Consider the following 25657-nt stretch of genomic DNA (forward strand, 5'->3'; position numbering starts at 1 on the left):
TGTCAACAGGTAGGAGCACCAGGTGAAAGACTTCCCACCATTGATCACATTATGCAGTTTTTCTTAGATATGAGAACTCCACTTAATAGATTTACCACACTAATCTTGTCAGTCTCCAGTATGAGTTAAGTCCTATAATTCTAGACATAAACACACACCTCCAATTTTTAGTGTCCTTTGAGGGATTGTTTCAAACTTGACACTAACCTCCAGTAGGTCTTGACATACACAAATATCATGAACAATGCTGGAAGTGGCAATTGTGAATGAAGAGCAAGGAGAAGAAAGACCATATAATTTGGTGGATGAAGATCCTGAGGAATTGGTCATCCATTAGCTCATTCTATACTCTGAAAAAGTTCCACTCTCATACACCAAAGTCCTTATTTGACCCTTATTAGAGCCCTGAAAAATTGCTTTAATCCTGTTTCACCTTCACCTTCTATTTTCCGTTGGCCATATTTTTCCAATTACAATCTAAGCCGCTAGGGGCTGGAAGATGATTCTCACGTGGCCTTTGAATTCTTTTCTGTAGGCATTCAAGGCCTGCTTGTTGAGCAAATAACTAAATATATGTAGATCTCTTGGCTCTGCTGCTCACCGGTTCTGTCCCCACAAATAGGAAGAAGACTGCCAACCTGGGAAGGTTATTGTGCACACCAAGAAGATACTGAAGCCACACGGGAGCTCTCTTGGTTGTCTAGATGGTTGGCATTCATTAAATTCCAGCTCCAAAAGAACAGCTGTAATGGTGGTTGTTTCTATGTTCTGTGATCTGTGGATATGAGACAGAAGAAAACCAGATCTTAGCTTCTCCATTTTCTCCAGCCTTCAGCTGACACAATGTAATAAATCCCGCATCATTTTATGCTATATTAAGTGTGAACTCTTACATTCACATCAGAGATGAGGTGTCTCTGGCCTTCTGAAGCAGTCAACTTATGACATGAAGTTACCCACAGCCTGAAATCTTTCCCAACTGAGCCTTTATTACTTTCACGTTTCCTTTAGTGAGAGAGTGGTGAGTACAGAGGCTCCTGCCATGAGACTAGGGCACTGCCTGCCCTACTGGTGGCATCATCCACCATTCCCTGGTTGATCATCCTCTAGCTCACCATCCAGGCTGCTCATATAATCCTGACAGATGTCCATTCATCTGAAGGAGGTTCATGCAACACCCGCCCTCCTACCTGCTGATCATGCTCCCAGAGCATTTCCTTCACCTGCCTGCCCACACACTCCCCTTATGCACTCTGGGACAAATTCCCACATCCACCCAGGGCCCATCCTTTTGTTTTAACATTGCTTCTTTTAACTAAGTCATTAGTGAAAAGATGTTTAAATAGGTGGAAAAAAAACACACAGAGACCCTACTACAGAAATATATAGTTTATTTATCCAAGTTCTCTTTCAACCCTTGTCCATATGCATAAATACTTTACCACAAACATCAGTGCACAGACTTCTTGGTATGTTTTTTTAAACTTACGTTACAAGCATTTTCAGGTTTCACTAGTTATTACTTTTAACAAACAAATTAGAACGGCAAATCAACTGAGCAAACACCTAGGAGCGACTGATGTATTCATTAGCAGTAACTCCCCACTGGTTTTCTTAAGTGCAGGGCGGTGTTCCTGGTCGTCCTTGGGTCTTGAGAATTTCATCACCAGAGACTTTCATTCATATCCGAATCCCAACCAGGTTTCCTCAGGTGACACTGCTGCAACGGTGACGCCTCCTCAAACGGCTTGAGAGCTGGGAGGTAGGCTATTTCTTCTTGCACTTCACCCTGCTGTGCGTTTTCTGGTGCCCTATCAGGTGCGAGCTCTGCGTGAAGGCCTTTCCGCACTTGCTACAGGTGTAGGGGCGCTCGCCGGTGTGAGTCCTCTGATGCCGGATGAGATGGGAGCTCTGGCGGAAGGCTTTGCCGCAGTCCGGACACGGGTAGGGCTTGGCCCCGGTGTGGGTCCGCAGGTGCTGGGAGATGGCCGAGCGGTCGTTGAAAGTCCTCCCGCACTCGTGACACACGAAGGGTCTCTCCCCAGTGTGAACCCTCTGGTGCTGCCTGAGGGAGGAGCTCTGCACGAACGCCTTCCCGCAGTCCCGACACACATAGGGCTTCTCTCCCGTGTGGATCTTCTTGTGCACCGAGAAGTACCTGGGATTCCGGAACGTCTTCCCGCATTCGCTGCACCGGCACACCTGGCTCCCTTTGTGAATTCGCGTGAAGGTGATCTGCGGGGCGTTCCGGGCGCAGGGCCTCCTGCCCCCGTCGCCGCCGCTCTCCATAGCCTTCCCGGCGCCGCCGCGCTTTGGAGGAAGCTTTACGCATGCGCCGCGTGTCCCCCTTTTAAGCCAGGGGTCGCGCTTGCGCAAGCGCTTTCTAGGAACAGCTTTCTGAAGGGAGGCGCGGCCGCGGTCCGGGCCTGTGCTCGCCTGGGGTTGGGGGCTGTCCCCGGGCGGCTGCGGGGGGAGGGTATTTTCCGAAGCGAGTGTCACCGGTTTCAGCGCTGTGTCCCAGACTCCCGGGGCCCCGGCCTCCAGAGCCTCTCCGGAGGTGGAGGGCCGGGCGTCATCCGCCGAGGACCCCTCCTCCTCCTTCAGGGGGCAGGCGGGCCCCTCCTCAGGAGGTCCAGGCTGTGGCGTTAACTGCTTGCTGTCCAGGGTCGTCTCCCACCCTGAAAGAAACCCAGACGTGTGGACCGCGTTGAGAAAGTGCTGAAACGGGTCGATAATACGACATAATCAGATATCCAGAAGCTTCCTCCCGCCCCAAGTGCAGCCACGCAGGCTGGGGAGAGATACCGAAGCACTGAAGCAGCAGAGCTCAGCAGATGGCTGAGCGTCTGGGTTCTCATATCCCCTTGGAGTTTGGACAGCAAATCAGTCCTTCACTGGACCCGAGGCTGCCTCTGTCCACACCTTGCCTGCCCTTCTAGGTCTACAGCGTCAGCTAAAGGCCTGGAGGCTGCAGGGGACTCTTGAAGGCACATATAGGCCTTGCGCTGGGCCCAGAGGAGGTATAAGCCTGGACTTACAGCCTCTGGGGCATCCCAGTCCTGGGGACGGTGGCGGGGCCTTACCCACAGACACCAGGTGTCCGAAGGTCTCCAGCATCACGTCGTGGTACTCAGTCCGCTGTGTTGGGTCCAGCAGCCCCCACTCCTCCGTGCTGAAGTCCACAGCCACGTCCAGGAAGGTCACTGGATCCTGCAACGTCACACACGTGTCTCAGCAGGAAGTTCAGAGTCCTTGGTAGGTACACAAGAGAGGCTGGCAGGGACATTCCAACAGAGCTCACTGTGCTGGCACTCCCCAGCTTTGGGGGTTTACTGGGAAACACTGCCTGGGGCCTGTAAGAGGTCCAGTGAGTGTGTTCTGATGAAACCAGAGTCTGGGGCCCAGACAGGAGTTCCTTCACAAGGACTACAAGTGCCACAGACTGCTTCCTTTTCCCCATGACTTCCCACAGGGGACTACCCCTCGGGTTGCCTCGGGGTGGGGCAGCAGACCAGCTGCAGTATGGTAAGTCCTATCGAGACGCTGACCAGGACTCTGGGAGTAAGAGGTCTTCCACTGCCCTAACCCAGATGGGAAGCACTCTGCCCACAAGGGGCAGAGCCTGCTTGAGAAGCAAGAGGCTGGAACACCTGAATACAGCCATACCTGCCTGTACGAAGCCTGAAGCCTGCCTCAGACCAGTCGTTACACAAGACCACTTCTGTGCTCAAGCCAGGTGTCAGCCCTGACCAAGGCCATATACACACCATCACCGGCCACTTTCTGAGCCTCGACAGTCAGTAAGACAGGACCAGTCCTATTTTGTCTACAACCTGGCTCTGGTTATTTTGAAGCAAATACCAGGCTTTGTTTTAAATACCATGAACACCCAAGTCTGTGTTTCCAGAGAATGAAGTCTCTCTTGTTTTAACTGAGATCCAGCAGTCATCTGCATGCCAGGGCTCAAGGCTGCCTGCCTCTCACTTGGCCCTTCTTCCTCTTCCGTCCAGGTTTCCTGACTCCAGGTCAGTGTGCCCCATCATGGTCTCCAATGACATTATGGACACTGGAGGGCAGACCTGCCGGGGAAGTCAGGACCAGAGAAGGAAAGTGCAGCACTCCCCACTCACCTCAGGCAGTGCCTTCATGGGCCAGGTAGCTGTGTCCTGCTGAGCTGCGGGAGGGAGAGTGCCGGGGGCGCCCTGGGTGGGCAGTGCTGGGAAGAGATGTCAGCACAGGGTTAGCAGGGCAAGGGCAGCCCACCTCTGGCTCTGGGATGCCTGGGGCCGGCACACACCTGCAGCTCATCCCATCAGTCCTTTCTTTGACCTGTACCCAAACCCCACTTTTGTGACCACAGGGCACTGGCGTCCCTCCTGCTGGCCCCTCTCCCTGCCTCTCCAAGGACTGTTCTGGAAGCAGGCCCTCCACTGAGGCAGCCGAGTCACCGCCACATCACCTCAGCAGCTGGCTTCACACCTTCTCCCCAAACACAGAGACCCACTGCTGGCCTCCGAGTCCTCCCTCCCTCTGTCCCCCCTCCCCACGAAGGGTGGGACTTTCTCTGGCTGCCAGGACCAGACTCATTCTCTCAAACGTATCTTGATGCATTTTACCAAGTTTCTTCCACCTTAGAAAACAGCTCTGCCCAGCTCTGTGATGCTTTGACGTGACTCTCCCCATGTGTCCCCACACGATCCTTAGGCTTCTATAATGATGATGCGCTCCCCTCCGCGCCCCCGCCCCCGCCAGTATCAAGGGGACACATGGTATGAGCCAGGCTGGGCCGCCAGGCTGTTGCTTCCTCCTGGCCAAAATGACTGCCTCAGGGACAAACCCCGGCCCCCCAGCCAGCCAATGAGAGCCGAAGAGGCAACTGCTGGAACATACAGGAAAGAGAAACCCCATGCTGGGAGCCTATATGGAAACAGTGTGCATTTGCGTGCAGCTCCCAGAGGAATGATACAGCGGACGACAAGCCCTGAAGACGTCTGAACTGCTGGGTCTAGCCATGCCCGAACCTGAATCACTCTGGACATTTTCAGTAAATTGTATTTCTCCCTTGAACCACTCTGTGCAAAGGTTCACAGCAGTCACACCCAAGTTCAACAGAATGCTGACCAAAAATGCAGGGTTCCTTGGAAAGCCTATTCCATTGTCTTCTGTAATACTAATTGGTTTCATTTGCCCCCGTGGTGTGACATGGACTCACTGACTTTGATCTCATGAGCTTGACAACCGTCTTCCTGGCACCTGTATTAGCTCCCTGGTTTAACAAGCTGCCATGACAGTGGCTCAAAATAACACGAATTTGCTGTGTTACAGTTATGGAGATTAGAAGTTTGATACAAACTCAAGGGGCTAAATCAAAGTGCTCCCAGGGCTGTATTCCTTCTGGAGACTTAGGGAGAATGTATTCCTTGCTCCTTCCAGTTCCCGGAGGCTCGCTGCCCATGACACTTTCCTTGTAGCACCCCTGCTTCAGCTGTCACATCTACTCTGACTCTGACCCTCCTGCCTGTCTTCCTTAGGATCCTTGCAATGACCTTGGGTCCTTCCAAATAATCCAGGTTAACCTGTCCATCTCTAGATCCTTAACGTTATCACACATGTGAAGTCCCTTGTCCCTTTCACCATGTGAGGTTCACAGGGTTCTAATGTGGATATCTTTGGGACCCTCAGCCTGCTGACCACAGCACCCCAGACTCGGTGCACGTGAAGAGACCACTCCTGCGGCTGCCAGCCCTGCTCTCTGCCCACACCTGTTTCTCCAGGAAGCCCTGTTCTCTGGATGCCACTCTCTAGGCTCAGATTCCCTCCCTCCTCCTCAAGCATCAGTCAGTCAGTCAACCATTCACTCACTCAAGAAGCATCTTTTGAGTACTGGTCATGGACACAGAAAATGGAGGTGAGCCAACAGGTGTCTGTGCTCTATAGAACTCAGCCTAATGAAAATCAAGTCTCATCAAGGCTGGATCCCCAGTACATCCCAAACTTGTACCATCTCCCTGGCCCACTGCTGCCGTCACCACTCTACCCACTGCTGTCAGATGCATGTTCACTTGTCAGACTCCCATCTTTCTTGCTAGGTTGGAGGCTTGTTGACCTCACGAGTCCATGAATCCTGTCTCAGTCATCACATTATTCACAGCCCCCAATGAGTGTGTGATGTTAGAAGCCACTTCAGAAATACATACACATACACCTGTGTGACTTAAATGGATGCAGCAGGGATCCCAGGGTAAAAATGAAGCACATTATCTGCTGGCCTCCATCAGAAATGTGTGGAGGGCTCATTAAAGAATGCAGTGCCAGGGTGGGAGGGAGGTTCTAGAGGGAGGGGACATATGTATACTTATGGCTGATTTACATTGTTGTACAGCAGAAACTAACATAGCACTGTAAAGCAATTATCTTCCAATTTTAAAAAAAGGGACGCAGTACCAGGCCCCACCCAAGAGTTTCAGCAGCTTTGAGGTAGGGCCTGAGGCCTTCCATTTCCACAAACAGGTCCAGGGATGAGGCCATTCTCAAAGTTCTTTGATCTAGTGGTAGTGACAGGTATGTCAGCAAGGAAACATCTAAAGTAGGGGTCCCCATTCCTGGGTTGCAGACAGGTACCAGCCCAAGGCCTGTTAGGAACCAGGCCACACAGCAGGAGGTGAGTGGTGGGTAAGACAGCAAAGCTCCATCGGCTGATCCCCATGGTTTCCATTACAGCCCGAACCACACCCTCCACGCCTGTCTATGGAAAAACTGTCTTTCACAACATTCCTTGGTGCCAAAAAGGTTGGGGACTGATGATCTAAAACTGATTCCCCAAATGGGGTCGGGGAAGGGGAGGAAGCAGATGCCCTTGGCCTAGATGGAGTGGGCGCCACCCTTCTGCCACCCGTCAGGAAGGCTGGGTTCTTTTGCTCCCACCCTCGAGACACCCTCCCAGGAACAGCCATCTCCCCACCCTTCCATGGAACTCACTTTCCTCCTCAGAGATCCAGGTCACGTCCTCCACCAGGGCCACTGCCTGCCGGCAGTCCACTGGGTGCTGTGACTCCACCCATAGCCGCAGCTTCTCAGGCAGTGCGCCCAGGAACTGCTCCAGCACCAGCAGCTCCAGCATCTGGTCCTTGGAGTGCGCCTCGGGCCGCAGCCACTGGCAGCAGAGCTCCCGGAGTTGGGCCAGCGCCTCGCGGGGACCAGCCACCTCCTCAAAGTGGAAACCCCGGAACCTCTGCCGAGCCATCTCAGGATCAGCCGTAGGCTTATCCAGATGTTGAGGGGGCTCCCTGAGAACCTCTGGGCTCAGGCCCTCATCTTCAGCATACAGAGCCCGGATCTGGGCATTCCGGGGAACAGCCACCTCCTGGTTCAGGGTGAGGACTTCAACCACCTCGATGTTCATCAGGGGATTCCCAGCAGGAAAAGGATCCAACTGAGGTTCCAACTGAGCCTCAGGACACTCTGAAAGTTGAAAACAGAGCAAGACAGATGGGCAAAAAAATGCATGAAAAGTTTCGCAATGTTGTTAGCCACCAGGAAAATACAAGTCAAAAACCACTGTGAAATATCACTTCCCAGTCTCTAGGATGGCTATTATCAAGGATGGGTGGTAACAGCTGTTGGTGAGGATGTGGAAAACCTAGAACTCTTGCACACAGTAGTAGGAATACAGAATGCTACACTACTTTGCAAAACAGTCTGGTAGCTCCTCAACAAGTTACACATAGAGTTATATCATGATACACGGGTTTCAATCCAAAAGAATTCAAAACACATGTCAACACAAAAACTTGTACAAGAACGTTCACAGCAGCATTATTCAAAATTGCCAAAAAAGGAAAACAAACACCCATCAAATGATAAATGAATAAACAAAATAAGATCTATCCATATGATACATTTGTCTTTGGCAATAAAAAGGAATGAAGTTTTGATACATACTACAGCATGAATGAACCTTGACAACATTATGCTAAGTGAAAGAAACCAGACACAAAAGGCCACATATGTATGGTTCTATTTATATGAAATGTCCAAAATTAACAGAGAGACAGAAAGTAGAGTGGTTTCCAGGAGAAAGGAGAGATGAGGGGGTTGGGGGGGTGACAGCTTCTTTAGGATATAGAAACTATTTTGAAATGAGATCATACTGATGGTTGCACAACCTTGTGAATATAATAAAAACCACTGAACTGTTACTTTCAAAGGGTGAACTTTATGATATATAAATTATTTCTTAACACAGAATAACAACAACAACAAAAAAACCCCAAGAGACAACAAGAACTGTGTCGCTATATATGCCTGCCCATGAGGCGAACTGAACCTGATCCCACCTCCATGGGGGCCAAGAATGAAAATATCTGGGAAAGACAGGGGTGCTGGGTCTTGGCATAGAGTCCAGAGAGCATTTGCTAAACAGAATTCCAGGATGGCCCTGAAATGCTAAGGAACACGCACAAAGTAACAGGAAACAAGAGAGTTCTCTACAACTCCAAGAATAAATGCTAATTCTGAATGAGTTAAAGATTCAAAAAATAAGTTTAAAAAGGTGAATAACACAGATTATGATTTACTTTCAATTAGACTTGTTTTATAAAGACAGAAATGGCATAGCTGATATCCAGAGCAAACCCGTACTTTCACCGTTGCTATTGTAAGTATAAGTGGTTAAGCAGCTCTACTTGGAAAGGAATTTATAGATGAACTCAAAGCCTAACAATGGATGCCTAGGAACTTTACCAGATGAATCTGCATATATCCGGGAGCCATCCAGAGGTGAAAACACAACTTCTGTGATACCCAGAGAATGAACACACAGACAATGGCCAGCCAAAATGAAAGTGAAAGTGAAGTCACTCAGTCATGTCCGACTCTTTGGGACCCCATGGACTGAAGCCTGCCAGGCTCCTCCATCCACGGATTTTCCAGGCAAGAATACTGGAGTGGGTTGCCATTTCCTTCTCCAGGGGATCTTCCAGGCCCAGTGATCAAACCTGGGTCTCTGGCAAGAGCCACCAGGCTCAGTGGTAGAGTCCGAGTCCACCTGCCAATGCAGGAGACACGGGATCCATCCCTGATCCGGGAAGATCCCACAGGCTGTGGAGCAACTAAGCCTCTGTGTCACAAATAATTAGCCTGTGCTCTAGAGCCAAGGAGTCACAACTACTGAGTCCACGTCCTACAGCCCCAGCTCCACAATGAGAAGCCCGAGCACCACAACAGAGAGTAGACCCCACTCTCCGCCCCTAGAGAAAGGCCAGAGCAGCAACAGCAAAATAAAAGTATTAAAAAAAAAAAAAAATGCTGGCTGAGGGGCCCAATGGACAAAGCATTTACCTCAATTGGACTCATCAGTACAGCCATCCCAGCCGAGTCGGTAGGCGGAGGGGCCCCAGGAGGGCAGCTCCCGTTCCAGCCCAGAGACAGATTTCTGGCCGAATGGAGCCCATGCTGAGCCTCTGATCCACCTCAGAACAGCTGTACCAGTGACTACCCCACTTGCTATACCTCAGCGCAGCCCAGGGTTCCCAAGATCCCCACCATGCAACTGATTTGAGTACACAAAGAGTTCACAATGGACGCCTAGGAACTTTACCATACTAATCTACTTATGAGCAGGGAGCCAGCCAGAGATGAAGACGTGACTTCTGTGATACCCAGAGAATGAATACACAGATAAAGGAAAGCCAGTATAAGACAACAGAACTCGGAACTACAACTTCTGTGGCAACAAGCCCAGCTCTCAAGACTTGGTTGATAACTTCCAGTTTTTCTTTCTGACCCCCAAGCCAATACTCTCCAATCAGAACCTTCTCTTTTTTTTCACCATGATCTTCCCCCTCCCAATCTGCTTTACTCTCAGTTCAGTTAGTAAAGAATCTGCCAGCAATGCAGGAGATCCTGATTCAATTCCTGGGTCAGGAATATCCCCTGAAGAAGCGATAGGCTACCCACTCCAGTATTCTTGGGCTTCCCTTGTGGCTCAGCTGGTAAAGAATCCACCTGCAATGTGGGAGACCTGGGTTCGATCCCTGGGTTGGGAAGATTCCCCTGGAGAAAGGAAAGGCTACCCACTCCAGTATTCTGGCCTTGAGATTTCCATGGACTGTATAGACTCATTGGGTCGCAAAGAGTCGGACACAACTGAGCAACCTTCACTTCACTTCAAACACAAAGGATGGTGGTTGACCTCCCCTGCTAGGTTCAACTCTTGAGTAATAGCCTCTGCATGTCCTCTTTTGAGCGGGCTTTATTTCCACAACACTCACTTCCAGGGCAATGTGGTAAATGATGGAGTAAAACTGGAAGACACAGGGAGTATTCAAACACAGGTCAAGAAAATTGTGAAAGATCCCCTTGTGAGCATTATAAAATTCGTACGTTGATTTTAGGGGGACTATGACAACATTGGAATGTTCCTGTCACATGCAGTAAAAAGCAGAACAGGAAATTACTGTTGAAAACGAGTCCCCCTAAAAACGACTTCCCTACCGAGTTTACGCTTAACCTCTATTATCCAAAACTGTATCCCCTTTCTTGTCCCCTCTGACTTCAATTCCGGAATCCACCAGTGTCAGACGACCAAAACTGCTGTGATCGATAGCATCGTACTTTAATACAAACTGAAGCTGTCTGTCCAGGGCAAGATGAGCTAACAGATTCTGGAGCCATGGATCACCTGGCCAGAGACGTCGTGATAAGTCATCTCCAACTGTGCGACGCTATGGAGCCTACCAGGCTCCTCTGTCCATGGGGGTTCTCCAGGCAAGAACACTGGAGCAGGGTGCCAAAAAACAGGATTAAGAAATGTCCAAAAAAAAAAAAAAAAATTAACCCCAGCCTCTCCAATCTTTCCCTTTAAAACACTCCTAGGATTTGTCTCCACATAATAAACCTTTACTTTGCTGCAAACTCCCGCTGTTGGAGTTTGGCTTTCTACGCCTGGCGCACACGAGGTCAGTTATATTACTGTGGAGTAACTGCAGCTGCTTAAAGAAAAAAAATCTGAAAGCGACTAGGAGTAGCGGCTGCTTGTTCGCTGTCTCCGTGCTTTCCCTTGCCGTCTGTGGCCACCCAAGCACCTGCCGCCTATGTCGCCGCGCACTTAGCTGCGGCGGCTGCGGAGCTGGTTTTGGTAGAGCCCGTGCCCACACCAGACGACTGTGTACGAAGTGCGCCCGACCCCTCTTCCCAAGGGTGAAGAATTTAGATGCCTATGCTCCCTTCACAACCGCACCAGCTCCTCTCCAAGTTCTAGGAGCTTAGGACCGCGACTTCCGGCCTGGGCGGAAATGCGTCATGCTCCCGCCGCACTACAACTCCCAGGAGCCTCCAAGTCGTGCGACTTCCGGCGCCGCCATGTTGAGGCTTTGGGTTTCTCTGAGGCCTTTGGCAGGATTGCGGCTCACTCGCCTCTCACCTCTTCCTTTCGCGTTCCCTTTCCCGGTCTCCCTGGGTCAGTGCGGCGGAGCCTCCATACACACCTTCCCGAGCTGCAAGTCTGTCTTGTTGGGTGACGTTGGGTGTCGGGAGCGCGGCCACTTTGCTCGAGAGTAACGAGCACCTGGATTCCCGACCCATTTTCCTCCCCCGCTCCCACATTCTTTCCTTGTCTCCTTTGGGCTTTTTTGTCCTCCTTTCTCCGAATTTTCTGATTACACACCTCGACTGGGCAGCGGCCTCCACGGACCTCACGGGTTTTGCCCGTTGCTGGCGCGTAGTGAGTCAGCTCGGAGTCACAAGTCGCCCAGTGCCAGCTGGGGCCGCTCATCCAGACTGGCCTTGGGCGCTCCAGGGTTGAAAAACAGCTCCTGGGCCACGCTGTCACGTAATGGCCGCTGCCCGGTCACTCCTTTCCTACTTTTAAAGGATTTTTTCCTTGATGAAAATCATGACAGACATTTGACCTTCCATTTCCAAACCCTTCCCCCAACTTCCTCTCAAATAAGGCTTTGAGTTAGCTTCATGTGGATGCTTGCCTGCCTTAGTTCATACCTGCGTTATCTTGAACATTTATTTAGTTCCCTTCCTGTTCCTCAGGATTCTGGAGGCTTATTCCCGCCTCGATGGACAGGAGTTTGAGTAAGCTCTGGGAGTTGGTGATGGACAGGGAAGCCTGGCGTGCTGTGTCCATGGGGTCGCAAAGCGTGGGACCCGACTGAACGACTGAACTGAACTGATTCCCGCCTCCCCGCCCAGTCATTCTTGACTTGAAAGCACAGTTTTTTTCTTTTAATTACAGCTCTTAAGGCTTGGAATTTCTCTCTGAGGATAACAAGGTGGGGCTCCCTAGGGGCTCCGTGCTGGGCCACAAGCACCATTTTGAGCAATAATCATGCATGACACTTAAAAGAAAAACCTTAATTCTCCAGATTGCTTAATAGCTTTTTACTTTATGAAATTTCCGTGTTTTATTCCTTGGTTAATCAGAGGAATTTTTATTTAGTGCTTTCTCCCTTAAAAAAAATTTTTTTTTTTTTGTATTCTACTTCATTCTCTCTAACCTCACCCCTTCTTTAATCTGGGCCATATATTTACTTCCTCCTTATCGTTGTGGGCACCAGGGTGTTTTCCTTTGTTGCTGAATCCAGTGTATCCGCCCTCTCTCTGCTGTAGCAACCCTTCAGGTGGACACTGGTTATGCAGTTATCATAAACACCTACTGGATGCTGTGCAGTACCTGAAATGGCCGCGGGTAAGTGTCACTCCAGGCACCTCAGTCCTCTGTCTCATCTCAGGAACAACTCCCCAATCCCTCTAAAGGGAACCCTCAATGCTGTCTGTATTGGCCCCACTTGACAGAAAAATGAAAGCTCTGTGTAGGCGGAACCTGGATCCACACCTCACTCAGGCGGGGCTGACTAACCTACCCATCTGCCTTGGGAGCTGCATAAAATGATTCCTCAGCCACAAATCCCAAGTGCTGGCTTTCAATCCACCAGCTGAAAAACCCCCGGGGGTGGGGGGTGGGGTAGGATTGGGGAATTTAGTCCCTGCCACCTGCAATTCCCTATCTAGCTAGGGGGCTGTTTTACAAACTCACTGAGCCTTTGGGCAAGGGGCTTAATCCTTCTGGGCCTCAGTTTCCCCACCCTAAGTGAATAGGGACCTCAAGGCAGGTACTGGGGAGTTGTAAAGGCTGATGGCAGTCGTTGTTTTCTTCTCTCATGCTCTCTCTGCTACCTTCAGGTAAGCTGTCTGTCTCACAGTGCCCAGTTTTCTAGTGAAAGCTTTGCTACAAGACCACAAAAATAATAGTAACTAATTACAATGTCCTTCTGCGAGCTTGTTGAGGGTGCAGGGGCAGCTCCCCTCATCCCTGTTGCACCTTCCCTTTGTCTAGGATGCCCTCAGCTCATCCTGTCTCGTCCTTTCCCCATTTCTTACTCCTCAGCTCTGGACATCTTGCTACATCACCTTCTAAACGTGTCTCCCCTCACTGGCCTGCTGAGGCTGCTAACTGGGTCTCATGCATTGGAAACTCCTAAGCCAAGCCCAGAGGAGGATGTGCCAAAGCTGTTCATGATCATTACACAGTCGGCCTTCAAATCAGTAACAGCAGCTACCATTTCATGAAACCCTCCAAGGACCTACCTGGGCTTTTACAACACCCCAGCCCCATTAAGCAAGTGACGAACTTTTACACAGATCCACGCTGGGAGAGGCTAAGAATCTGCAGAAGGGAGCACCTGGGAACCAAACCCTGTTCTTTCATGCCTTTTATACCAAAGAGGGCTTCACATAGCTACAATCTTTTCCTCAAATGTGCCCAAGAGTGTCTCATCCAGAAGTCACTGCACTTGCTACCTGCCTGCCAGGTGATGTCTTTCCTAACATCTCTGCTTCTCCTTCCCCATCCAGCTCTCAGGTCAGATGTCATCTAGGAGCTATCTTCCCACCCAGTTCTAAACTAGTATTGCCCAGCCATGCTTCCCCATTCCTGTATCTTCCCCATATATATACTCTATATTGTTTCATTTTTCTTCATACCATTGATTGCCACCTTTAAGTATCTGGCTCATTAATTTCTCTCTCCACCCTCTCTAGAACAGCACTGCTCAGTGGAACATTCTTTGGTGAAGGGAATATTCCAGATCTGCACTGTCCAATGTAGTAGCCATTAGCTGCAAGTGACCAGTGAACATTTGAAAGGCCAGCACAACTAAGGAACTGAACTGGTAAGTTTGTTTTAGTAGGTTTACATTTACTCAGCAACACAGGCTAGTAGCTTCTCTGGAATGAGTGTAAGTCCAGTGAGACAGGGGCCTTTCCACCCTGTTTATCATGGTGACCCTTCCCTATAACAGGACTTGGCATTTTGGCAGGTTTGTTCAGGAAGTATTTGTTGACACAGCAGAGCTTCTAAGTGCTTTGATGAACAGTGCACCAAGACATTGGGCCTTTCAAAGGCTTATGCTTGCCCATATTTCAAATTTCAGGAAATCTCATTGGTACTGAAATTGTGTCCATCTGTAAGTTATCATGGGAAGACAGCCGCTGCTGCAAAGTTCCCATCTTTTACTTGGGAGCCTAAGCAGGTCATGGGGTAAGAGGACCTTGGTTTAAACCTCCACCTGCTTCTTCCCAGACAAGCCAGGTCAGGGACTTGCCTTCATGCTCCCACAGGATGAATGGGGCTGTGGAGTTTCTCTGGGGCTGCTGGCTGGAATAATTATAGGACTTAAGAAAGGGACTTCATGCACTTCTAGCCTTTTAACCCCTCAAAAGAAGTCAGTGTTTTTACATACTTAAGTCTTACATGGCCCTCTAACATAACCTTCTCCAAACAGAGCCTGCTCATTCCTTACCAATTTATTCTTAGGTTCCATTTCAAAAAAGTATCAATAACAAAGTCTTTCCTCTATGTTGAAGTGGTTATTCCTGCTTTAAGCCACAAGTATTAAGTTTCTGTATTTTATACTCTGTTGTAAGTGCTCAACTCTATTTCAGAGGATACTTTTTTTTTTTAAACACATTATCTAAAAATAGATAAAATAGGTGTTCATTATTACAAGCTACAGATATTTTCTCCTTTTCATATTTTTCTCATTTTGTGCTTTAGTGAGAACAATGCTATGTATAGGTTGCAGAAAGAACCTGTTAACAAAGCACCTAGTGTTCTGTCATTGAGTAGCTCATGTTCTGTGGAAACCTATCTTTTAATAGGAAGCTAGAAAATATTCACTGCCTGGGTTAATACAGAGATACAACTAATTATCTACTTTGTTCTTAAGAAAAAGTTGGTTTTAACATTTCTCTTGGGCCAACTTTACACTTTTCCAGAAATCTTTCCATCTTATTGTTTGTTCGTTCCTGTACTTAACAAATACTTACTGAGCACCTATGCTATGTCAGGAGCTGGTGACACAGCATGAAGATGACAGTCTTCCATTTTATGAGCATAGTTACTGGCAGGACCTCTGAAAGTGGAAGGTCACCCTCCCACCCAGTTTCCTTCTCTGGAGACAATCACATCCTATAGTTTCTATATTCTCCCAATGGTAACAATTGGTATATTAATACCTGGTGTATGTTTGCATGTATATTTTTAAGTGGGAAAAAAAGACATTGGTATCCTGTATGTCTGTACACCTTTATATACGTTAAGGTGGACTTCCCTGGTGGCTCAGATGGTGAATCTGCCTGCGATGCAGGAGACCCAGGTTTGATCCCTGGGTTGGCAAGATCCCCTGTTGAAAGGAATGGCTACCCGCTCCAGTATTCTTGGCTGGAGAATTCCATGGACAGAGGAGCCTGGCAGGCTACAGTCCATGGGTTGCAGTCGGACAGGAGTGACTAACACTTTCACTTCACACGTTCACGTTATCTATGTTAAAAGGTATATATTTGTAAGAAACAAATATCTCTTGGTGATTGTTTCATATCAGTACATAAAGCTGGCTTATTCTTCATTCTTTGGCCATACCACATGGCAAGCGGATCTTAGTTCCCCAACCAGGGACTGAGCCCACACCCCTTGCAAGGGAAGAGCTGAGTCTTAACCACTGACCATCAGGGAAGTCCCTAGCAGGCTTATTCTTTGACAGTTGTTTAAAACACTATAATGGGAACATGTATTGCTGAATATCTACATAGTTTCTTTTCTCTGTATAGGTTTTTAACTTGCCACTTATTTATTCTTATCTATCCAGAAAATGGGCTCTTTTTTTCTTCTTCATTTCTGACTTACTACTGCTTTTATCTTATTTTTCCTCAGGACTCTTAGTTTTTTTTCTCCTCAAAAAAAGGTTTGAGTCCAATGCTTAGTTCATTTACTTTCCTTCTTTTTCAGTTAATAGTTTAAGCACTTCGGGTCTTGAAATTACTCCGGAGACTGTACCTAGACGCTAGGGAAAGTGGTCCTCAGATAATAGGATTAAGGTTACATGGGTCCTAGAGAGCAAATGGATGGTAACAGAGAACATGAAGTATTCTTGAATAAAGACTGCACAGTATGTGACCACACCGTGATAGGCTGGATTCCTGCCAAAACATGTTTGATAGCCATTCAAGGTTATAGACTTTTGACCTTGTCCCCAGGAATGTGACCATTTCAAAGTTCTTTGTAGCACTACTTTAAGATTTCTGTTATCATCCTCTTGGAGCCTGGCCTAGTCTTCAGACTCTCCTGTTTGAAGATTTCCTCATCTCTTGTAATTTTTCCAACTGTTTATTCATTCAACAGTTTCCTGAGCTGTAACGTCAGTTATTTCCTAGCAACTGGGGACATGTGAAGGAAACTGAAATAAGGATGCTGGGCTCACTCGTGCTACTTAACATTTGTTCTAGATGTTCAGATAATAGAATCCAAATTGGAGAAACAGAACCTGTTTTACTATATATTCATACAGTTGACCCTTCACATCTGTCTGTACTTCACAATTTTATTGTATTTTTTTAAAGTAGCATGGAGGGCTTCACGAATGGCCTGTTATCCTTGCACAGGGGCCATGCTAATCCTGTGTTGTTCCAATTTTAGTGTGCATGCTGCCGAAGCAAGCGCTGTACTGCACCATTTTATATAAAGGACTTGAGCATCTAGATTTTGGTATCCGTAGGAGTCCTAAAACAATCCCCCATGGATATCAAGGGATAGCTGTCCTAATGTGATCAAGGTTTTAGAGTTTGTCTTTCTTATGACAATCTGGTGTAAAAACAGAATGAGACATTTCATTTGTACTATTCAGTGTGGGTCTCTTCAGTCTGTTTTTCTGTTCTGTCAAACAGGGGGAGAGCTAAGATGAATGATCTGCCTGCACAGATTACATTGAGAATCTGCTCTCATATGAGTCCTCTGATGCTGAACACAATGAGGACTCCTACTGAAGGGCTTCTGGTCAGTGGGTTCTGTGACTCCTCATGCCTAACATTGATTACATTCTCAGACACTCTTCAATATCTACTTCTATGATATTGAAAACAGCTGTTTATGAAACCTCTCCGCAGCAACTATTTCCCTGTGATTTCAGAGTTCTCAGATACAATGATTTGATGTAAGAACTTTTCCAAACGGAATACAACTGGAATTTTTTGTCTAGTATGAATTCTCTCAAATCAGGCTATAAGCATTTCCTGCTATGATTCCTGGGATTTCTTCCGTTTGAGTTCTCATATTGAAAAACACATGATGAAAAGGACTTCCTCCATTTGAGGTTTTTCCATGTGAGTCTCCTCTGTGAGCTGAGCTAAAACTAGGTTTTCTCACACTAAACATATTTACTCTTGTTCCTCAAAGAATTATCCTTTGTATAAAACGAATGATTTCCTACATCCCCCACATGTTGGTTTTATAGCCCATGTGAGTCCTCTCAGGCTACACAAAAAATCTTGAGAAGAATTTCCTTCTATTCCTTTCAACAATACAATCTTCTTGTACTAGCCTTTTTTTCCTAGTAATGTCTATACTAATTTGAGTTGCCACATTCATATTTGCAGGGCTCTTTTGCTTAAATTCTTGACAAACCAAAAAAAATGTAACTGTCCTGCAAGCTTTCCTACAATCATGACCTTCAAAATAGTGTCTTTATTCCATTGCATTGTCCCTAATGTTTGAATCTATATAGATTATGTCTCAAGATATTCCACCCAAGCCACACATATGGTAGGTAATACTTTCTTGAAAGAACATTGAGTGAGAAGGCTTAAGATGTGAGTGCCATCAAATATTTCTCCACACTTATCTTCACAGCATCTTTTCAAATTAGTGCCTTCTTGAAGATTAATTCCATGTCTTAAGCATTTACCCAGGTTCCTTTCTACTTCAGCCACTGTCTGTGCTGCCATTTTTGCTGTCATGGAGAGCTAAGACACATGCAAACTGGGCTGTATTAGTGAGGCCTAGCTTTTGTTCAGTTCGTTCTCTGCCTTGAGGAGAGGCACAGCTACATTAGCGCTGGGAGAAAGGGACCACTGAAGGAGATATTCTCTTAACAGTAAGCAGGCCATTCCAAACACCTCAGACTCCCATGTTTTTATGCACTGCCTGGACCTCAGACAGGGGCATGCCACTGGCTTCACAGACCTTTACATGGGTGTTTCTAAGTCGCCTCCTATTCATACTCCATTAATAGAACCAGTCAGGACATGGTACAGTTGCAAAAATATGTGAATTTAGGTGGAAGCTATTAGGTAGTTCTTTGTATGATTCATCTGTTTGCTTACAATTATTTCAACATAAAAAGAAAAGCCAAAGAAAACATATTTCCACCCTTCAAAAGTCTTGGCCTTTACCAGACTCCATGTCACTGACCAGTGCCAAAAAGTCCAGAGTAGTAGTACCTCTGTTTTCAGTTCAGTCGCTCAGCTGTATCCGACTGCGACCCCATGGACTGCAGCACGCCGAGCTTCCCTGCCCATCACCAATTCCTGGAGCTTACTCAAACTCATGTCCATTGAATCGGTGATGCCATCCAACCATCTCATCTCTGTTACTGTATTTTAAAAATGAGATACTGATACATTTTAAAAGTGTGCATGAAAAATGCATATAAATACATACATTACAAAGAACAGTCACAAGAAATCCCTTGAAGCCTTCACCTGTGAGCAGTTCTTTGTAGCTTCCTTTCCTGTGCCCTCCTGGTCAGTTACTCAACTGGCCGCATTGGATCCACCTCACATAGAGAGGAGCCAGCTTCTCCCAGCCCTGTTGGTACTCTCTTTGGGGCAGATATTAACCACCTCTTCCCTATCTGCTACTACCGCAGCCCCCCGCCTGCTGGCGTCTGTGCCCTTCTGTCCTCAGAGAGCTGTAAAAAGCACAGCACACACCTACTCAAGGAAGATCAAACCCCCCTGACAGTAGAGGCCCCAAACTTAACTCGCCTATCAGTACACCTCAGTTACTTCCTTCCAGCCTAATAGGTGACTTTCCATTCCCAGAATGTGCCACCCTTGCCCCATTCTCAGGGTAACCCCCAGTGGCGTTTCTGCATCAGGAAACGAAGCTCTTCGCTTCTATTCTTGCCCGTCACTGCCGACTTTCTGTTCTATAGGCATTGGCTTAAAATCTTCGCCCTGCAGTGTCCCCTGACCCCACCTCTAGAGTAATTCCCTGTTGCTCCCTGCTTTACACCATGTTCTTTTTCTTCTCTGTCCATACCACTAGTTAACTGGCCTTTACCCAGTTAGATCTGTGTAGCGTGTTGGTAGAAGGTGCTCCTCTGTTAGACGGAGGAGTCTATAATCAAAGGGATTACACTAGGTCTTTGGCTTACTACCAAGTACATACTTTCTCTTTTTTATATTGCATAGGACACAAGGGGCCTTCTACAAATATTTCTAAGGTCAAGGGGAGACAGTGGAGAAAAAACTTCACATAAAGGATTCTTTGTGACGAAGCATAAACATGTTAGGCACCTATCACCCCAGACCTAGCTTGTAACACAGGATCTTTTGTTCTAGGACACCACCCCTGGAAAGCCAGCCTTTCTGACGTGCAGAACCATAAGTGCCCAATGCCCCCCATGGCAGCTAGATTCAGGAAACTGCTAGATCATCCAGAGATGCATGGCTGGAAGGCCATCATCACCAAAGATGCAGGCCAGGTACAGATTTCACAGCTGGACACTGTGAAAGTTCCAGGTAGTTCCAGAGCTGCTTGCATTAAAGCACAAAGAACACAGGGGGAACACAAGAAGTTCTCCTTACAAAGCCAGCACACTCTGATACAGAAGTGTCCAAAAATAACAAGCATAAAGAAAACCATCCACCTCCCCAATATAATTTATGAACACTGATGCAGAAATCCTAAAAGTTAATAGACATCAGGATATTACAACAGGGGCACATCTATAATTATGTCACTGTTAACTGTTCAAATCAGAAAATCTCCATGATCACCTTGGAGGGCTTTGGAGGGGGAAAATTGGGGCTCTTACTAATTTTCATTTACTAGAAAGGGTGAGATGACTGTTCCTTTATCCAGATAAAAAGTGATACGAATCAAAGCCGAATCCAGAAACTTTCCCTTTTAAGTTAGAGACCAGACACTTAAAATCGTCACATTCTCAGCCCAGTGTTTTGGAAGCAGTAGGTGTGAGGAATGTAATTACCTCCTCACCTACCTTGAATGCAAAAGAAAGAAAATAATAATACTTTATACTTGCCAATAATATGACTCCATACTAAGAAAATTAATGATAACCTAAGAAAACTGTTACAAATAAGAATTTAGCAGCAGGATAGGTTCATCTGCAGCAACTATGCAGGACTGCAAGGGAGGAGTAACCTGAGCAGATAAGATAGCAATGGAGGGAATGCCCAACCGCACGTGGAAAGCCTGCCCCTTGTACACCTGAGCCGGAACGTGACAGACCAGTTCTGATCAAATTTCTGAATGAAGTTAAATGTAATATACATCCTAACAGCATTTTCTCAATGAATCCTGACAAGCTGATGGTAGGTATTCATCTGGTTGAGAACAAATAATAGGTTTTTTTAATTAAAAAAAAAAAAAGAGGGCCTACCGTTTATCCAAGATTGTTATAAAGCTACAGTAAGTACAGTAATATGGTGTTTACTAAGATACCAACAGAGATCAAGGCACCATAAGGGGCCAAGAAGGCCTGCATGCAACAAACAGTGACTATGAGAGGATATAGATGGTGTTCCAGTAATCAGAAAACGGCATTGAAAAAACTTGTGCCCCACACCAATTACACAAGGAACCCAGTACACGAAACAGCTAAACAAAACCCAAAAGTACCAGAATAAAGTATTTGTACAATCTGCCCATGGATGGCATGAAACCTAGATTAGGAATAAAGACAGATCTGAAATAAAAAAATCTGAAATCATAAAACTTTATGGAGACTAAATAAAGGTAGGAGGTAGATATTGGACTGTTACCTGCAGTGTTACTATCCATAATATATAGTAGGGTCCTCCCCACCACCACACACAAAAGACAAACCAACAGAGGGAAAAAAAAGGAAAATAGAAAAACTCACAAAAGCAAAAGTACAAATAATCTGTAAACTTAGAAACCAAACTGAATATATCTTTTCCTATCAGATCTGTAAACCTTAAAAACAGGACTATAAGTCACCATCTATCTTACGCAGCTGTATGTATTTTAAAGGAACTTAAGACAACAACTTGTTGCTACCAAATTTTTTCACTTACATCTTGGTTGATTCTACATTCTATTTCTAGAAATGCTATCTACACAAAAAACCCAACTTGATTGTGCAAAAAACTATGCAAGGATTTTTTTTTTTTTGCAACCACTTGAATGTCCGTCAAGAGAAAAAAGTAAAAGTCAAGTCTACACTGCATGTGTGAATGAATGATGCAAATCTGTCTCCACTGAGTATGGTCACCCCCCCCTGCCAAAACATAAACTTACATAAAATCTGGCCAAAGCCACACACCAGTTACCGGAGATTACAAAAGGGAAGGGCAATAGACCATGAGTGAAGCAGGGTGAGGACGCCCCTACTGCCAACCTGGCACCAGCAAGAGGTTCCCATTCAGCCAAGCAGTGCCCCTCTGACTGAAGCCAAGGAAAATGCAGAGCTTGATTCAGCATGTTTGCAGCTACTCCTCACAACACCCCACTAGGGGTTTTCCCCATCCACCTCCTTTGCTAAGACACTAGTTCCTGCCTAACCAGGACTCCCACACCAGGACTCCCATGTGCCTGGTTCTCACCTGAAAAGGTGTCTTGAGGAATTCCTCTCTCCACCGACCACAGCTCTTCCTCTTCCTCTAACTGAGATACCACATCTGGCTTGGAAAGCTGATGTTCTGCCCAAGGGAAAAGAGACAGTGCTTGGGGGTCTGTGTTCGGGAGAAAGTACTTTCCTGCTGTAGCAATTCTGTCCCTGTGTTCTCCCTGATAGAAACGGCTTCTGGTCTAGGGCAGTGTTGCTAACTTCACCCATCCCCTTTGCCATCTGCTTCCTTTTCTGGGTTCTCTTGACTGTAAAGGAGGTAGTGGGACTTGGTTCTGGTCAGTAAAACACTAAGGGAAGTTTGTCAGCTGGGGGCTTATTGCATTTTTGTTTGTTTGTAAAGTGTGCCAGCTATAGAAAGAGAACTAGTCAGGGCTGCCCTGGCTTTACTTTCTGCCTTAAACTTGGGTGGACATAATGCTTGGCATCAGTCAGGCCCATGCTAACCTAAGAATGACAACTTCACGCTAACCATGCGGAGATGGAAGGGAGCAAGGCCTTTGATGATACACCTGAGCTGTCAGACACTGACACCACGTTCTGGAATTCTTGTTATAAAAATAGTAAGCATCCATCAGCAGTTGGAAACATCCCTGATAGGCCCACATCCCTGGTATTGAACACCTCTGAGGGGTGGACTAGGTAAAGTTTCAAAAGTTATTTGTAAAGTTGCCCTTTCCCTCAGGCTCCAGGGCCTTGACCCTTGAACTCAGATCCCTGCAGACTGAGCCAAAGCAGACACACACTTCAAAGGCACCACATTCGGGCTGCAAAGCACAAATCTTTATTGACACAGAGGCCATCCTTACCCACTGAGACCAGGTTCCTGTAGTTCTCCAGCATCACCTCCCTGTACAGGGACTTCTGTTCGAGGTCCAGCTTTCCCCACTCATCTGGGGTAAAACCCAAGGCCACATCTTCAAAGGTCACTGGTTCCTAAAACCCACAGGTGCCTGTTCAGCTAGGGCCTGTTGTCACCCATGCTGACAGGAGGAGGAGGAGGGTGACTGACCACATGTAGGCACAATTAACAAGGTGACTCGAGCATTCCAGATATCTCATCACGAGTTCCTGAATTTGAAACAGCAAACCCAAGCTTGATCCCATCAGGTCACAGCAAGTAGGACAACCCATGAGGTCAGAAAACATTGTTCATTCTCTGAAAACCTTTCCACTTCTTAGTAACCTGAGGATTCCAACAGTGATATCAGGTGTATCCTTTCTCCTACGGAATTCCGTGAGCTAAATCACCACACTTCAGCCTTTAGCCTCCATCCACTGGCTATTCTGCCGCTACTTCGGGCTTCGTGCCCATCTCGCTCTTCACCCAGTGACTAAGCTTTAATTCCAAAGTACTACTGAAAGCTAAGTGAAGCCTGATTTCTGCTTACACCTGCCAATGGCTTTCCCCGCTCCGTTTAAAAGATAAATTAGAATCCCCCGCGATTTGTCCTCTATTTGCTCCCTTGGAAAGCTAAGCAACTTGCTATCCCTCTGCCCACTAAGGTCTCTCCTCCTACAGTCCCCCACCCCTTACCTAGATGCAAGGGGGCCTGGAGGCATCCCAGGGAACGCGTGTGCCTGCATCACCCCTCCACCCCCGCTCCCAAATCCAGCGGTAGACTCTGAAATTTACCAAGAAACCTCTACTCACACGGAACCAATCCGTCGGAAGCCCGGAGGCCATAACTTCCTCTTCCTCAACGAGTCCCGTGGGAGTAGGCAGAGTCCTAAGAAGGTCGAATTTGGGAGGTGGAAGGGGCGTGAGGGTTAGATCAAGGCCCCCGCCCTCTCGGCCCAATCTACAGGAAATGACAGATCTAACTCCAACCTCGGAAAATGCTCTAAAAAGTCGTCTCCACCTGTTCTCAAACACCCAGAGGGGCAATTTCCCAACCTCCTCACCCAGATGGAGTCGGCGCCTTACCCAGCCCGCAAGCGCCCGGATGGGGTTGCCCCGCCTCGCGCCCCTATGGGCCCCGAGTCCCCGATTCACTGCCCTAAAGGCCCCACGGCGGAAGGACGGCAGACGAGGCTGGCTCTGGGCTCCTGCGATTGGCGGGGTAGGGGCCGCAACTGGGTGCTCCCCATGGAGCAGCCCTGGAACACAGCCCCCGACGGGCGCAGGTTTCGCGCCACACTCACCCTGCGCGCGCGCGCCGCACAATGGCGCCTGTCAGCCCCCGGCGAACTGCGTCAGTGCGTCCATTTGGACTACAACTCCCAGAAACCCCCGCGGCGCGGCGCACCCCACGTTGTGGGCGGCGGACATCTTGGCGGCCAACTCGGGGCGGTAGGCGAAGCCCCGGGCGCGGAAAGAGTGCCCTTGGTGATCCCGCTGGACAGGAGGAGGCCTTCGAGGGGCAAGTCGGTCCGCTGGTGGGTCCCAGCACCTGCATGGGCGGCGACGCAGGCTGAGAGGGAGGCTCGCCAAGCCTCGAGGGCTGCAACGCGTGGGACGAATGGGAAATGGAGAAAGGGAAGGCATGGGAGGGGCAGGGCCGGAAGTGCTGAGGGGAGGGGCGAGCTTCTCACACCAAACGTAGAGAGAGGAGGGGCGGGCCGGAAGTGCCTTGAGGCAGCGGTAAAGTTGGTCCCCTTAGGCTCAGCAGTCAAGAGTTGGCCTGCAGTGCAAAAGATACAGAAGACGCGAGTTCGATCCCTCGGCCGGCAAAATCGCCTGGCGCGGGAAATGGCAGCTCACTTCAGTATTCTTGCCTGAAAAATTCCATGGACAGAGGAGCCTGATGGAGTTCAGGCCAAAGGTTCCCATACAGCTGAGCACAAAGTCCTGCTAAGTTTCGGGGAAGAGGATACTATGTGTGTGTTCACACCTAAGGGAGAGGAAAAGGGGTCGGGTTGGGCCGGTGGGACGTGTTCTGAAAGCGGGACTGAAATCCTCCCGAGCTCCTGGGAGGAAAAGAGGTAAAGGGCCTGCCGTGAATTGTGCGGGTGTGAAAAGTGTTAGTCGCTCATCGTGTCCAGCTCTTTGCGACCCCATGGACGGTAGCCCGCCAGGCTCCTCTGTCCATGGGATTTCCCAGGGAAGAATACCGGAATGGGTTGCCATTGCCTTCTCCAGGGGATCATCCCGACCCAGAGATGGAATCCGGGTAGATTCTTTATGGTTTGAGCCACCAGGGAAATGTGCAGAGGGTGAGGCTACATGTCCTGCAGGCCCAGGGAGGGGAATGGGGTCAGGACTAACTATCTACTCAAGTTGTGAAGAGAAGGGCAGAGCAAGTGGAACCAAGGCAGGAGAGTGGAGGGAGGATTGTCCACGGGTAAATCAGAGCTGGACGGAGGTTAAAGCAATGGAAGTAGATTTTGTTCAATAAACTTGCAACGGGGGAAGCAGGAGACTCCAGTGTAGAACAGCTCCTTTCTGAATACAACTAGAGTAAGTGGGGATTTATGGCCTAGGAGTAAGGCAGCGGTACCAGTGGGTAGAAAATGAGGAGAAGGAGACATCCTGTCTG

At 48.0% G+C, this 25657-nt stretch overlaps 1 protein-coding gene and 1 pseudogene across 1 annotated transcript; both read right to left on the reverse strand.

The window, feature by feature from the left end:
* Window positions 1-829: 829 nt before the first annotated feature.
* ZNF274 (zinc finger protein 274) lies at window positions 830-24675 on the reverse strand. The gene is made up of 8 exons (XM_005902421.3): window positions 24324-24675; window positions 23833-23908; window positions 22988-23114; window positions 22156-22251; window positions 6979-7461; window positions 4131-4216; window positions 3084-3210; window positions 830-2678 (listed from the first exon to the last, which is right to left on the reverse strand). Exons 1-8 carry the CDS (start codon window positions 24575-24577, stop codon window positions 1768-1770), a joined length of 2160 nt encoding a protein of 719 aa, XP_005902483.2. The 5' UTR covers window positions 24578-24675; the 3' UTR covers window positions 830-1767.
* Window positions 16904-17001, reverse strand: LOC138991918 (U6 spliceosomal RNA; annotated as a pseudogene).
* Window positions 24676-25657: the final 982 nt, after the last annotated feature.

Source organism: Bos mutus, chromosome 18, assembly GCF_027580195.1.
Source record: "Bos mutus isolate GX-2022 chromosome 18, NWIPB_WYAK_1.1, whole genome shotgun sequence".
In the NCBI taxonomy this organism is placed as follows: domain Eukaryota; kingdom Metazoa; phylum Chordata; class Mammalia; order Artiodactyla; family Bovidae; genus Bos; species Bos mutus.